The 16,380-nt window shown below is 38.2% G+C and overlaps 1 protein-coding gene across 3 annotated transcripts in view; it reads left to right on the forward strand.

Annotated features, from left to right (window-relative positions):
* Positions 1–16,380, forward strand: part of CARMIL1 (capping protein regulator and myosin 1 linker 1) — a 227,789-nt gene that overhangs the window by 182,388 nt on the left and 29,021 nt on the right. For 2 of the 3 annotated variants that reach the window (XM_075213171.1, XM_075213169.1), the window contains exons 29-32: positions 2,127–2,276; positions 7,826–7,843; positions 14,649–14,715; positions 15,416–15,612. In XM_075213171.1, the coding sequence (XP_075069272.1) occupies positions 2,127–2,276; positions 7,826–7,843; positions 14,649–14,715; positions 15,416–15,612 (432 nt within the window). The remainder of the gene's footprint in view (positions 1–2,126; positions 2,277–7,825; positions 7,844–14,648; positions 14,716–15,415; positions 15,613–16,380) is intronic. The other variant, XM_075213170.1, reaches the window with a different exon arrangement.

The following is a 16,380-nucleotide window of genomic DNA, read 5'->3' on the forward strand; positions in this document are numbered from 1 at the left end:
AAAAGAAAAACTCAGTTTGGGAGGTCCTCATAATGTCTGGCCTACTTGACTGCATTTGTCAGATATTAAAGCATCTTATTAGATAAATATTGAAAATATCTCATTTTGAATTTATTGTGCTTAACAATAATAATAATAATAGTTGTTATTATTATTATTATTATTACAATGTTCAGAATTCAGTCTAGGGATTTTATGGTCATTGAACCAAGCACATTTCCATGTGTCTGCGTGTGACTCCAGATATTTGTTATATTTCAAGATCCAGTTACGGCTGTGTTATATTTCAGAGACTATAACCCACAAGTAGTTCTAATAAATTCATTAAACAGTTTTTTTTGCTATAGATTGGTGTTTCGCATCTCAATGAACTATAGATAATAAAAGAAACTAAGGAATACCTGATATTTGCTAAATGCAATCAATACATTTAACATCAACATGACCTCTTGTACAGAACAGTGTTTTTAAACATGCTTGAAATGTCAGCCGCTTGGAAGGATCAATCAGGTTCTATCGTTATAGTAAACAACAATAAAATGCATCCTGCCAATGTGATAACCGTTTATGAGGGTGATTTTCTTATTTGTGACAATTAGGACAACACCAGACCAGTGGGACATAAACCCTGTGTACATTGGTTGCTGTTATGCAAGTCATACGCAGGCTCTGATGCTTTCAGACAGGGGACCCAGTGGGAGAGACTTCTGAGGACTTGCTGTCTCAGGAAGAATGCATGATTCCATGTGCTGTCAGTGCTGCTACCAAGATATATGATTAAACTATAATGGTGGTATTAAACAATATAATATTTTCCAAACAACTAAAATACTTCTATTTCATGCATGTCAGCATCAAACATAATACCACTTATGTTAAATAGATTACGGTGGCTGTACTCTTATAAAGAAATAGGCTCACACAGAGAAGTCCAATGATATGGATTTACTGTGCATGACAAATTCAGAGGGAAAGTGCTTTAACAGTATAGCAGTTATGTTAATCTAGTATTTAATGAGCTAGAAAGAGGCATTTTTAAAGAAAAATTTTGAGAATCCTTTCGTATGCATAATAATCATGGAGACTTCATTAAGCATAAATGCCGTGTGCAATAAATAGGTTAGCAATAAACTAAAATAGGAAACTGTTACATGCATTATATGTGAAAGGGAATAACAGTTACATGTTGTTATAGTAATAATCAGCCTGAAAGTCTTATCTCATATGCAGCAAATCTGCAACCAAGCAGAGGCCAAGGTTCATGCAAAATGGATCATGCACATTTCGGCATATTGTATTTTTGTTTGTTTGTGACATCCATAAGTTGCCCACACTGTATTTTAGACCTAATTGACCACAAAGCACAGTGTGTATAGGCCCTATAAGATGGCCAGTCCCAATCTGATCAGGAGTTATCAGTTGTTGGCTGGACTCATGCTGGATATTTGTCAGATGATGACCACATTTGACTGTGTACGTGGTCACCATCCAACCGCACTATTGGTGCCTTGAGAGGTCCTATTAACCAACCCAAGCACTGAACAGCTGGATCTCGGAGCTATGGCCTCATGTACATGTATGAGCAAAAAATAATGTGTTTTTTCCTTTTTTTTAGTTTAGTTCAGTTTTAATGTTAGGAATCATTGTCTAGTAAAGTCTCAGTAGATTTGTAAGGATTTCTGCTATGATTACATAAACCATTGCTAGCATAACAGAATACATGTAGACATGTGGAAAATCTAATAAAAAATGTATTTTATTTTATTTTTGTTTCCTCTTTTGACCATTTGCATAGTACCACTTTTCTTATGTGCTGTATTTTATTTTATAATTTCATGCTATTTTGGCTGCAATGCTTTATATCCATCTAAAGTGCACCTGCCCAAAAGCATCCTGTTTTAAACACAGAGAGCCATTGGGCATTTCTGTTTCTAAATAAACATCCAGCAAACAATAACGGTCTGTAAATGATTTGTTGACACATTTAATATGTATGAAGAGTCAGCGTTGGTGGGTGGCCAGTTTTTACAAAGGTGATCAGTTTTGGGGGCTTGCCTTAGATCATGCACCATTTAAATAAGTGCATTGTAAGTAAGCAGTACTCAACACTGTGAACTCACACCTAGGCTGATCATCTCACCAAGCGTGGGAAGCCACTTCCTCATCAGGACTCTGTGGAGATAGAGACTATAGAGGAGAGACCGGCCAAGCGTTCTACTCTCACGATTGAGGACTTGACAGAGATGGAGCGCCTCGAGGACTTAGACACATGCATGGTGAGTAACACAGGTGACCATCTGTAATGCTTTGTGTGACATAATGTTGTTGGTGTTTAGGAAATGTTGATACATTTTTAAATGAGGTGTACCACCTATATTATGATTTGTTCTATTTTTCTTACGTTTGATTCCTTTGAACTCCTTAGTTCAAGGCTATTTCTGCTCCAGCTTTGTGTTTCTAGTGTTGCCTGACTGATCATATAGTCGGGTGTATTAATAATAGCCTGGAATTTGGGTGGACTAAATTCCTTGATTAAAGCCCATGCAAGCAGTTTTTTTTTTCTTTTAAATTAGAACTCCCTATAGTGTTCTAGGATTGCATTTCACTATTCGGATATTTACAGATGTGCCAGCTTGGCACGACATTCCTGAGAATCACATGCTGGATACATCACATTTCAAGTGGAATTTCGTCTAGACTAGTGTCTCTAATCAAGATACTTTCCATGACATTTTCCAACATACCTTAAGTTCCCTCATGTTACTAAAACACCTTTTTGCTGGGTGACTGGATGGAACACTGCAGCCCTTTATGTACTTGGATGTCCAGGGGTTTTTGTTGGCGGGGGAGGGGGGGGGGGGCGAGTGCTAATGCAATGTGCAACATCAAGAAATGTAAACAAGAAGAAAGAAGTTTGGGTATACTATGGCAAAACATGATTGATCACATAATTAATTATACGTCTGTGAACCTGTGTGCAGTTATTGAGGTCACATGATTCCTTCTGTTCGGGGAGATCTTTAACAAGTATTATGTAAAATTAAAAGTCACTGCAGAACCAGTGTCATGTTTGGTTCTGTGTCTTAAAAAAAATAAAATAATAATTTTGTTGCAGAAGCAGGAAATGTGTCCCTGTAAATTGATGACACAGAAATCCAAATGAAAGACTTATATTGTGCAGTAAAGACTGTGTAGTTAGGCGCCAATAGTTTGTCTTGCCGTCAGCTGCCACTGGAAAGTACATAGCTGCTAAAAGCAATAAAAGGTGCAAAAATATAACACTTTTCATCCACTTGAATATACAATGAAAAGATTTGTTTTGCTCTTCACACACTTCCCCTATTGTACAAAGTATAAAGCAAATGTTTTGTCTTTTTTTAAGCCATACAGTGACATTGTTAACAGTCAGGTAGTTTGTGCTGCATTTCTAATGGGAAGAAAAGCAAATAATAAAAAAAAACAAGTGTAAAAGAAATTAAAATAACAAGAACACAAAACATTCTATTATAATTATAGAACCAAAGACCTTTCAGGGCTATTTGCTATTATATTGCTTGTTGAAATAGTAATCTTCAGTCGCTTGTATAGCAAAATATGTGAAACTTAACAACTAAATTTTACTGTACTTCAACACAACTAGCAAAATCGAAAAGGATATATTTCTGGAATCTTTACCGTTTGTGATATACTCGATCCTGGTATCTGATCAGTTGTATTTCTGCTTCTGTATGTGGATGTACAGATCTTCATGGCTCTTGATATGCATTGTCAGTGGTCTTTTAGCGTTTTGTGGTTCTCTTGTCTCCTCTATAATAGGATAATATTATTATCATTTCTTTGTAGACCCTATATTAGGTGCCATACAGCTGATTCATGTAGATGTAAAGTTGGGGTTCTTCTTAAAAAGTATTTTGAAGCATGTCTGAGGCTCTCCCAACACATTTTTTACTCTATTGTACCCTTCCGATATATGCAGATATAGTTTATTTGAGGCAATCAGACACACAACGTACCACAATCACACTATATTTATTGTGTGGGGCTAATGCAATGCATCTTCTCCACACCAACCTGTACCGCCTTGTGCTGTTTCTCTTACATAAGCATGTCCCATCTGTATAGTCTTTACGGGATACTGCTGTTCCAGACATAGCGTTTTATGAGCAAGTTGGTTTGGAACTGATTATTTGTGAGTTTATTTACAGACAGGATACTGTTATCATGCGCAGCTCACAATAAGGGAACCTGAGGCTCTGTCCTCTACCTTTTTATGTTCATGAGCGATTATCATAGAGCCAGTGGCACAGCCTCAGGGCTCATGAGCTTATTCACTTCATTAAGCTGTCAGACCTGCAATTCCCTTGGTGCACATGCCATTGAGTAGATGGCTCAACACAAATGCATCATATTTCCTAATCTTTAGGGACAAAGACACAATGTTAAAAGTATATTGACAGCAGAGCAGTAGATGAAACCGCATTGATGGTGATTTGTTCTGTTTACTGTTGTACTGGTGAACTGACTGATGCAAATCTGTGGCAAAACTACATTTTCATATTTACAAAAATTTTCAACTGTTTTTAGGACAGGTTATTTTGAGAAACCAATGCTCATTTCCCAGGTGATGTAACTTTTGCTTTTCATGTCTAGAACCTTATTTATTTCATGTTAACATTTATCATGAACAGCAACCACCAGAGTATAAAAATGTAAACTTATTATTATAATTACAAGTAGGTTATATTGTAATTAACCTAATTGAATTGGGGTATTATTTTACACTTCATACTAATAAGGTGTATTTGATGATTTGTTCATCTGATGTGAAATTATCTCCATATTTTGGCCTGTGTGAGAGCACCTATTGTGTTTGCTTTCAGTAGAATCTATTTGTAAGTCACTATGAAATGATTAGGGCAAGAATCATTCTGTACATCTTTTACAACAGGGTTAGGCTAACTTGTAGATAATGAGAACATTACAAAGTTTTCAGAGCTAGACCGACCTGGGGGTAAATGTATTAATGTCCGGATTCTTCAACTCCGGCGTGTTCAGGGTCTTCGGCGATTAAATTTAAAGCGGTGCTGCATTGTAAAGGGAAGTTTCCCTTTACAATGCAGCGCCGCTTTAAATTTAATCGCCGAAGACGCTGAACACGCCGGAGTTGAAGAATCCGGACATTAATACATTTACCCCCTGTACTCAGATTATTACATATGCACAGGGCTAGACTAACCTGTAGCAAATAATACAGGTGCAATAGGAATCTGAATTTTAGGAATGTGAGGATTTTTAATGCAAAACCCATATTTGTCCTGGGAAACAGTAGTTCATAGAAGCTCTGGCCTAGACCAACCTTTACCTCCTTGAATAGTAGAATGCTCAAATTAGCTAAACAACCTTTTAGCCAGTTAGATCATTATACCATTAACAAAAGATAATCAGAAATAAATACAAATTGCACTTGCAACAAGCCATTATAAAACATTAAGTACATACATACATTCAACTCATTTTGTGTATTATAGATATTGTGTGATTTTTGTCTGGGGAGTTTAATTCAAATGGTGTATAACACGTCATTGAGCCTTAGAGATAGATTTATCAATCCTTCTTAAAAAATAAAAAAAGCAAAAGTGGAGGTGTTGCCCATAGCAACCAATCAGATACTAGCTATAGTTTATATAGTACATACTAGAAATGATAGCTAGTGTCTGGTTGCTATGGGCAACACCGCCACTCTTGCTTTTTAGAAGGCTTGATAAATCTATCCCTTAGTGTGTTGATGTATAAGCAAACTTCTTATTTACAGATCAGAAATCATACACTTTTTTTTTTTTTTTTACTACATGTAGTAAAACCATATTGGTGTCTGAAAATTCTTCTAAGAATCACCATGAAATGTGGCTTTTGCCACTTTTTATAACTTGCTATATCTTACAAATGAAAAGCCCCGTGTACAGTAGTAATGATCATAGCCAGGGCTTTCAAGCTGCATTTTGTCATCAGTTATTGTACCGAAAAACAATGGCAAATGCTGTAATAAATTAATAATACAGGTTGATCAGACATTGATGCCTAAACATTATATATATTCCTTTTATCTTGGATGAATACATTAATATGTAGCCAGACTGAGGGAATTTGTAGTGTTTTATGTATTTTTCCTTTCCATGTCCCTCATTGTCTATTGAGAAGGAGTCCCCTCCTCCCCCCCAAAACAAGTGGCCCTATAGCAGTGGAATGATCTGCTGTTGTTATGCTTCCTACCTAATATTACGAATATATACACATCCATTTGTCTCTACAAGGTTTTTGTGTGGCCAGTTTATTTAAGGCTTTATAAGGCTTACGCATTGGCGGTTGTTGGAAGCTGTAAAATCTATATAGTGTATAGTTATATTTGCAATGCAGATACCATAGAACTGGCCAGTGCTCTAGGTGGTTTTGTCAGTATACGTGTCCAATAAGACTTCATGTTCCTTTCTGCACTGTCCACTTGAATTGTATTATAGATAGACGCCAACTTCTGCATGCAGATTCTATAAATTCTTTGCTGCTATGTTGCTGCATCTAGGTATGTCACATGACTTTTACTCTAACAGACTCCCAAACATTGCAAGACTACTTAGTATGGTCATGATAAGTCTAATGCAATATAAATACACACTCTCTTTACAAATATTATTGAAATGTACCTATTATTTACAGGAAAGCAATACGATTATATTAATTTAAAAATGATCAAATTACAAGTAATTTTAATTTCCATGAATGTAAATATATATTTTTGTCATGGGGTTTCTTTCAATTATGTATAATATAAGATTATATGGTTTCCTTTTATTCAATATAAGATAAGAACAGAGAATTACGTGCCGGAACAGAGAAGTTGTACTATAGAGTTAGATGCCGAGGCTAACTATGCAAATCGATGGTATAGATTGTAAAGTAATTCCAAATAAATCTGTAAAATCACTCATTAATACAAAACTCACTTTATTGGGGAATATCCCATCCCTGGGCACCAGCAGTCTCAGAGAAACATGGTCTGGCATCCAATCATTGAAGAGTGCCGCCATGCAGAAGTGTCCCACTGAGAGCTGATGGTTGGCTGGCTGCATCAGCTTTTTATGTATTGGTCATATGGTGTTTTTCTGCATTATTGTTGAAAAACTTATTTATTTTATGCTGCTTTTCATGCTACACCATGTGCTTGTTTCGATCTCCCTCTTTCCTTTGTCCTTTTTCTAGCTGCTGACTATATGAAGAGATGCATCCAACAATATTGCATTATCTACTGTGAATGTATATTCTTTATTTATGTCTATGACCTATATTTATTATAGTATTTATTTTACTAGTTAAACATACGGTAATATTTGGATATATAGGGATTGTTCATAAATATGCAGGTTACTACATATTATTTATAGGTTATTTTATTGTGCCAATTTAAAATTTTGTAGTGACAACTGCAGTACACATTAGCTAACAATAGGGACTTCATTTTTGTTACTAAACTTTTAGAGATTTGAGGATTTTCTTTGGTTCTTTGTCACAGCATATGATTTAATGTCACGTGCTGTTCTAGAAACACTTATTCTCCACCTATCACTGGAGAATAATTTTAATATATTATCTCATGAGCAGAAGAGATTGAAGTATATTACTGTCTCTTTCCACTTTTTCCCCTCTAACTAAATATGTCTTTCTATTTATTTTATTTTTAATCTTTCCCTTACTTTTCTCTGCCCTTTAAAACTGTGTTAGCTTCTTTTTCTTTTTTATTCACATCCTTTCTCTTTCTTTTTGCTGCTTGGAGACTCTCTGCTGTAGAAGTGTAAGTATTTTTTTTTCCGTTGCTTTTGCTGTGTCTTTTACTTTCATGCTTCATTTATCTCTCTGCTAAAGGTCTGACTCCTGGATGATAGCAAGCACATCTTCTGCAGTTACTGAACTAATACTACAGTAGATAACTAGATATAAATGCTGCACATTGGGGATAAATTCAGAGCAAGAAAGATGTGGAGGGGTAGCCCAAAAGATGTTTCTTCCCCTTTTGTAATGTCATGGCATACTTGCCTACTCTCCCAGGATGTCCAGGAGACTCCAGAATTTCCAGGAGTACTCCTGGACTTACTTAAGAGTAGTCCACCCTTCTGGATCAAGCCCGATGTTCATGCAAAGTGGGTGGGATGGGGCTGTGAAGGTGCGATTTGATGAAACCCGCGTAATCATGGCCCTGCTCTCCTGCTGCTAGATAATGCGTATCGCAGTATTGTGGGGAACTTGCCTGGGATCTCCTGGAGTGCAAATATAAAATGTAGGCAAGCATGCCTTACAGGTACACATAAAGATTTGAGTGGCAAGATGGAGTTGAATAAAAGTTGCAGAAATTCTTTCTGCTTATGATGGTTTACTAAACAAGATTTTGTTTTGTTTGACCCAGAGAGCCATTGCTCCCATGAGTGAGTATCAGGCGGCACCATATTAGGGACAGAAAACTAGGTTCTCACCTCTACTCCTGGCCCCCAGCATACTACTCTTCCCATATCATCCAGCACTCTGGCCACTGGCCGCTCTGCAATCACCGTAGTGCAATGACTGACAACATGAGAGGAGTAAGGACCCTACTACTCAGTCCCCATGCTCACTCTTGCAGAGAGTGACTGATGAACAGAGGGTCTAATGGTAGAAAGATGCTGAACTTTAATTGGTGTACAGTCTACATTTTTAGAGGCGCTCTTTTAACAGGTGTCCATAGATCATATACTGTGATAATTTGTTTTCACACATAAATGAGAACTGCAAGTCTACAAAAAATTGTTAAATAGGTTGACACAGACAAAAATCAGAATGCAAAAGGGTTGTGTGCACCAAAGTATGCTTGTATGTGACAGACAAATAGGTAAATGAACCTTATCATGTGCATTGCACACCTGCAGTATGTTATTTTTATAATAATTGGCAGTTATGCTTTATTGGTAGTTATATCTATGTAATATTACATATGTTGTTCTTTATACCACAAGGGTGCCACACATTACCTTTTGCGTGGAAGCACCAGTTCACAGCATATTGTGTTCAATGGTTCAGACCAGAGGGCTACATGAGGCTTCCGGGCTACCAGTTGCCCACCACTATATTAGTTTGAGAATACCCAGGGATACCCAGCAGTGGTCCTCAAATTTGTGGGACTGTCCTGTTTTCAGGGTCTAAAATGTGTGGGATTTACACGTTTGGAATGTGGCCTCACCAAATAAGTAGTGGCATGGGCAGGAGTTCGGTCGTTGGCCAAATTTGTACCCTGCAGAGTGTTTCTTTTGAAACTCCATGGCGGATACCATTTTGTGTCACAGCAATGGATTCTGATCAAAATTGTTCTGTGGAGCAAAATAAATTTCTGATCTGCGAAGCCATATTCTCATATTTATAGTGCACCTGTCATCACACATTGGTGGCATCCTTTTGTGGGCCTGAAGATGCAGCTAATTTACCCGTTACCATTGAGCGCACTGAGGCACATGGTCCAAAGCAAAGCTGCAATCTCATGAATATTGATCAGCCCACAAAATAGCTGCATCTACTGTGTGTTGAGGTTATGCTTTAAGCAAAACTGGTGAAATACTATAATCAATTCATTTGAAATGATGACTCTGGTCTATTTCCTCTGCTCCTATGTAAATAATTAATGATATGAAATGTCTTGGGAATTTGGATATTATATTCTCTGTTCATGTTGTTACATATTATTCAAAAGGGCTGGCACACCATAACATATCATATGGACTTTATTAGGTGTTTTTAATGTATTTTAATGCAGTACTGATTATACTAATAACTTCTATTTCTCTGAAATGTATATTGTAGTATTGCAGAATAAGGTATTAATACCTTTCTCTATACAGTGCTGTCTTTAACCCCTGGTTCAGCATTGCTCACTGGAATAATAATCTAGACTTGTTGTAGAAGCATGCCTATTATATAAGTGCACTAATTTCACTGGCTTGCAGTTGGCTGACCTTCCCATAAAGAGATAATTCATCCACCAATTATTGTAAGTTTGGTCATGGTTCAGTCCTTTTGCCATATTATAATAGTGATCAATAATGTGCAGTGTGATATTTTTCATGATGCAGACACAGTTTTCTTGAGGTCACTTACGTGCTAGATATTTTATTGCTGTTCATGTGGACAACATACACAGGCTGGCATAGATCCCTTGTGGTTCTTACTATCACAATATCGAGTTCACCATGTCCATTTTTTCCCATGCCAACTGGCGAGGAGTGCCTTAGAGCTAGTAGACAAAGACTACTGCAAGAACTCAATGCCCACTGAGGTTCCCTGGTTATATTACTCATGGGTACAGTCACCACCTAGGCAAGTATATTCAGAGCAGATCCAATATAGACAGAAGTCGGCGCAAGGGGAAGGGTTTGGAGACAGAGGGAGACAAACAGTACACAAATGATGTATTTCCAAACTAAATAGGTCCTACCCCACTTCTTATGGGGAATGTTTCTGACGTTACCAGTTCAAAATCACAGTTCTATCAGGGTGTATGATGGTGCCCTTGATCACTTCTTAAGAAATGTTGTAGTTCCTCCTCAACCCGATTAGCATATATTGAGCAGCGATATCTGTTCCCATAAAGGTATCTTTGTATATCAACCCTCAGAGTCCCACAGGAGAACGCGATTAAACAGTTCCTCGTGTCTTGAGTAACTCCAGCCGTCCTCAGTCTCAGAGTGCCGGAAAGAACCCTGTGACGTCCGGAGGGCGTGGTTACTCATCTGATGAAGTCACAATCTGTGACGAAACGCGTTGGGCCAATTGGAAACATCCACGGAGTAACCACGCCCTCCGGACGTCACAGGGTTCTTTCCGGCACTCTGAGACTGAGGACGGCTGGAGTTACTCAAGACACGAGGAACTGTTTAATCGCGTTCTCCTGTGGGACTCTGAGGGTTGATATACAAAGATACCTTTATGGGAACAGATATCGCTGCTCAATATATGCTAATCGGGTTGAGGAGGAACTACAACATTTCTTAAGAAGTGATCAAGGGCACCATCATACACCCTGATAGAACTGTGATTTTGAACTGGTAACGTCAGAAACATTCCCCATAAGAAGTGGGGTAGGACCTATTTAGTTTGGAAATACATCATTTGTGTACTGTTTGTCTCCCTCTGTCTCCAAACCCTTCCCCTTGCGCCGACTTCTGTCTATATTGGAATTGCATTGTATTGTGAAGTAGAGGCTATTCTTCACTTGGAGTAGTGGCAGCATCCCTTTCCCCTTTCCCCCAATCTTTGGAGTGCGCAGATCATAACGTATGTGTTTGGTTATATTCAGAGCAGAGCTGGTTTATTTAAAGTTACCCCAAATGGCTATATCACATTTACCAAATGGTGTAAAAGAACACTATAAACATAATCATGACTCATCCCCAACAGAGGAAGCAATACAGCTATTATCGGTCACCCTCTTCCCGAAGACAACCTTGCAGTGGCAGCCCAAGCTTCGTTTGCTCCTCTTTCAGGCAAGGCAGTTGTCATGTCCAATGTCACCCTGCTTTTGGCAACAACACAAGACCGAACAGATTATTTCATTAGATTGGATCCGGATTGTAGCAACAATGCTCCTGATAAACCTTACAGGAGCCATAACTGCTAGTCAGGGGAACAGTGGGAACTAATTACTTGGATAAGGATAATACCATGAATCACTACTTTAGTATTGTTTTCGGGCACATTTTGTCTCCAAGCCAGCCAACACTTCCGGTTGTGGTAGCCAACCTCTAAAGCACATAATCTTGCTCCATGAAGTGGTAGTGGTCGGCATCTCAAGTGCGAGGTGCTTCATTCAGGGCTATAGGGAGGTGACCTTCTAACAGTATTAGGCTTATTCAACACAATATACCCACATAACGCGCTCTGAGTACTAGCTAAAGCTGGGTACACACTACAGAATTTTCCACCAACTTTTTATGCCGATCTATTTTACATGCGATCGATGGTCCGATCGCTCGGTCCATGGACTGCATACACACTAGCCTTGTTTAGGACGATGAAGGGTAGAGCGGACGTCCCTATAGCGACTTCTTATAGCCATGTTGTCGTGAGCAATGACTGTAATTTCGTACTCACTGTTGTGGATTGGTCGGAAACTTATACACACTACGCGATGGAAACGAGATTGGAACGAAAATATTTAACGGTACGACCAACCAAATGAGGCGACAATCATCTACTTGGGCAGACTTTCGACCATCGTGTCACAACATACACTGACCCGACTTTTGACGAGCGGTCGTATGTCGGCTGATTGAGCCGATTATTGGACGAAAACTGTGTAGTGTGTAACTAGCTTTAGTCAGTGCATTAGCAGACATAGTCCAGTTGGACAGTATTGTTGTTTAATTATGCCTTTGTATTGTAAGTCTCAAAAGGTGGTAGTTCAAGGCAATAGGGGTCATTTATGAACTGCAAAAAGTGTCACATGCATTTCAAGATGAAGATGCAGACCCATGCTATGGCAACACCCCTGTAAAATTATACCGTGTTTACATGTGCTATTTGGCGAACACCATGATAACAGTAAAAAGTCACATCAAAATCCATCATAGTACCACTTTAGGACAATCCTTTCATTTTTCTGCTTGGGTTATCCTCATTTATGTCTTGAATTAATCATGAGAGAGGGGGAACTTCAGGACTGTCTTGGTGTCACATTTTATGTGCCAAAATGTTATATATTTGTTGCAGTGTGCCTAGCAATGTACGTGTAACTGGAAAGTGCAAAATGTATTCACTTTAAATATAGAAAGACCCTCAGCTCAGGCACCTCACCTTCAGAGGTGCCTGAAATGTATTTTCCAGGTCAGAAAAAAGCTATGCGCCTTCACACAAAGCAGGGAATGCAACCGTAAATGTGTCCTCTCTACCCTTTATCTAATTTAATTGATCTAATTTTTGTATGTGTATGCAAAAGTAAAAACACGCTTGTGTGCCAAATCTGTAATTTGCAAGGAACTCCTTGAATTCCTTCCATTGGGTGGTGCAAAGTTGTACACCCCCACAAATGCTCCCATCTTGGTCTCAAACACATGCATATTGGATGCACTTGCACAAAAGTAGGTACATGACGTCACAAAATAGTATTTTCGCATCAGGGTGCCACTTGTGCATGCTTGTAAAATCATTTTAATGTGCTTAGTACATGGGTTTATTTTATCTGTTTGAGACAACTTTATATCCTTGTTTTCCTTACATGGTAGACATAACTTTGTATATGCCCTTAACAAAGTCCATCAGATTCCTTCTTGACCAGCTGAGCTCCAGTAATATTTTCATTTTCAGTTGATGAAAGTGCTACCTTTGTTTTATTATTATATTAGTCCAGCTTATAGTACCATTCGAAAATTGAAACAAAAATCCAGATGTTTGCAGTCTTTTGTGTCAACCTCACAGTCTTCATCTACAAAACTGGTTAACTTTATTATAGACATTCATAGCCATTTAAAGTTGTTATTTGTTAAAAATAATGTATCAGTACTGTCTCTTATGACAAGCATACAGCATATCAGTGGTGTTGAGATGGAGCTGCTACATTTCTGCATAGTATTCCTACTGCGGCACCAGTGTCTGTACTCATTAATGTAGATATTATCAATAGTTTTTCAATGACCATTCAATAGTAACAGTTTATCTAGTAACAATATCTCCCCTTTTTACCCTTTAAATATTCTAGTTCCTTCGCATAGCCCATTTCAGAGTAGGTTAATATTTCCAGAGATGTGCTTTTCTGAAAGAGTAGGAAACTTCCTTCTTACTGTTTCTCAACTTGTATTCAGAGGCAATGAGAAATATTTTCCATATTCTTGATCTCAAAATGTTGCAATGTTTGTATATACTTTTGAGCTCATCCAGCTGACAATCTGCTTTCCCCTCAACTAGAATTTCTGAAATATGTATGAATTGTGGATGCTTCGCCTTTGAAATCAACAGTCCTGCATTTGTTAAGCATTTCGTGGATAGGAGACTTCCCTCTAAATTCAGAACATCAATTACATGATTCACATGAATTTCTAGTGTTTAATTAGATGGAGTGGCATGTTTAAGAAGATGGTGCATATAGAACACATGTCAGAGTAATCTGCAACTGGGTCACAGTACAACAGATTGCCCAAATCTGGTATCTAACTATAATGGGTAAAAGAACGATCGCCCTTTGCACTTTGTTATGCCTAGAGTAAATCTAAACGGCATTTTCTTATGGAGTTATATATTTGCATGTTCATCAATGATGTTATTTGAGTCTACTCACATGTCTGTTTTATATACACAAAATAATTTCAGGAATTGTAACCAGCTGTTTTTTTCCCTTTTTATTAGAAAATAATATTAAAAAAGAATAACCCATGACCTTTTAAATAAGCTGCGCTTGAACACGACCCTTGTCAGCATGGTGTGACCTTTCATATGCTTTTGTGCATTTCTGTGTTGGATAGGAATGTGCTTGAAGCTTACTACATATTTCTGTTGGTCTTATATGAAAATATTATAGTTCATTTTATACTGGTTAATAGAAGGAGCAGATACAATTTTAAGGGAAAATGTCTATGTATTTATTGCAGATGACTCCCAAGTCCAAGAGAAAGAGTATTCACAGCAGGATGCTGCGGCCAGTGTCCAGAGCTTTTGGTGAGTATGTGCTTCAGCTATCCATGAGAAGAGCTGTGTTGGGATTCGTTTCAGCAAACAATTGATTAACTAGTGGAGGACACAATTAACATTAACATTTAAAGTTTGAAATAAATCCAAGGTGCAAATTCTTACTATAGCTCCCATTGGGGTTTAAATACTATGGAACACACTTAGGCACAGTGTCATCTCTGAATTAGCCCCTTAGTGGATTTTAGAGGCCCCTTCCAGCTAATGGCTGCCTAGCCATCTTGACTTACAGCCCCGGTTACTGATGTTCAATTATAATTATGTGCTCTGTGGTCAGCTTTGGCCATAACCGTCTAGTTCAGCGATGGCAAGCTCTTTGTTCTTTCAGTGTTAACCTATAAAATTTAACATTTATTATTTATAGTAGGCGATCTTCAATATTCAAACCACATGGTTGCTTTTAAGAAGCATAGAGAAGTGCCACTGGCCCTCTGCCCAGTGACAGAGGGTCCCTGAATAATTTGACCTTTACTGATACCACCGGGTACAGTACTCTTATCACCAAAAGAAAAAATGCCCTTGCACCCCTTACATTGGTACTTGCTCCTAATTCTAATTAGGCCCCTTGTGTTTTTTATCTTTGGAGTATGAACGCTAAAGTGTAAATTGCTTTGGTTTATTTTTTCCCCCACACTATATATGTTTTTGTTTGTTTTTTTTGTTTTACAAGAAATGGAGTTTGACCTGGACAAGGCACTTGAAGATGTCCCGATACACATTGAGGACCCTCCGTACTCCACCCACAAGCAAGATAAGCGATCATCCAGTGTCATAGCAGAGCTGCCATCAGAAGAAGCAAAAAAGCTAGAGCACTTCACTAAATTACGACCAAAGAGGATGAAGAAGCAGCAGCCTAGCAAAGCCAATGTTAGTACAGATGCTTTAATTATTTGTGTAAGGGTCATTTAAAGAGTAAGCACAATGTAATTATTTTAGGCATGCTCCTTCAATGTGAACAAAACGGGCAGCATGGTGGCTAAGTGTTTAGCACTTCTGCCTCGCATCACTGGGGTTATGAGTTCAATTCCAGACCATGGCCTTATCTGTGTGGAGTTTGTATGTTCTCCCCATGTTTGCGTGGGTTTCCTCCGGGTGCTCCGGTTTCCTCCCACAATTCTAAAACATAATAGTAGGTTAATTGGCTGCTATCAAATTGACCCTAGATTGTCTGTGTATGTGTGTGTGTTAGGGAATTTAGACTGTAAGCTCCAGTGGGGCTGGGACTGATGTGAATGAGTTCTCTGTACAGCTCTGTAGAATTAGCGGCGCTATATAAATAAATGATGATGATGATGATGATAGGGCTTCATTGCCTTTAATTACCTTTGTCCATCGCAATGTTTGTGCACCTGTTTAACAGACTGGATTTTAACAGATTGTGCTGCTATGTGTACCCTGCCAACCTAAATGCCAGTGCGTGAATCCGTGCTACGTATGTGTGATGTAAATGAGAAGCAAGCTTTTGCAATAGAGCAGAAAATTCTTAATTGCTATGTAATATAATCATAATGTGTAATAATAATGTAATGCTGAAACATTGTTTAAACCGGTAATAAGCAATCTGATACTATTCAAGGGGCCAAGTGGGTGGCTCTCTAACCTTGAGAGGGCCACACATCACCCACATTCACCAAT

The sequence above is a fragment of the Mixophyes fleayi genome, chromosome 5, assembly GCF_038048845.1.
Source record: "Mixophyes fleayi isolate aMixFle1 chromosome 5, aMixFle1.hap1, whole genome shotgun sequence".
NCBI lineage: Eukaryota > Metazoa > Chordata > Amphibia > Anura > Limnodynastidae > Mixophyes > Mixophyes fleayi.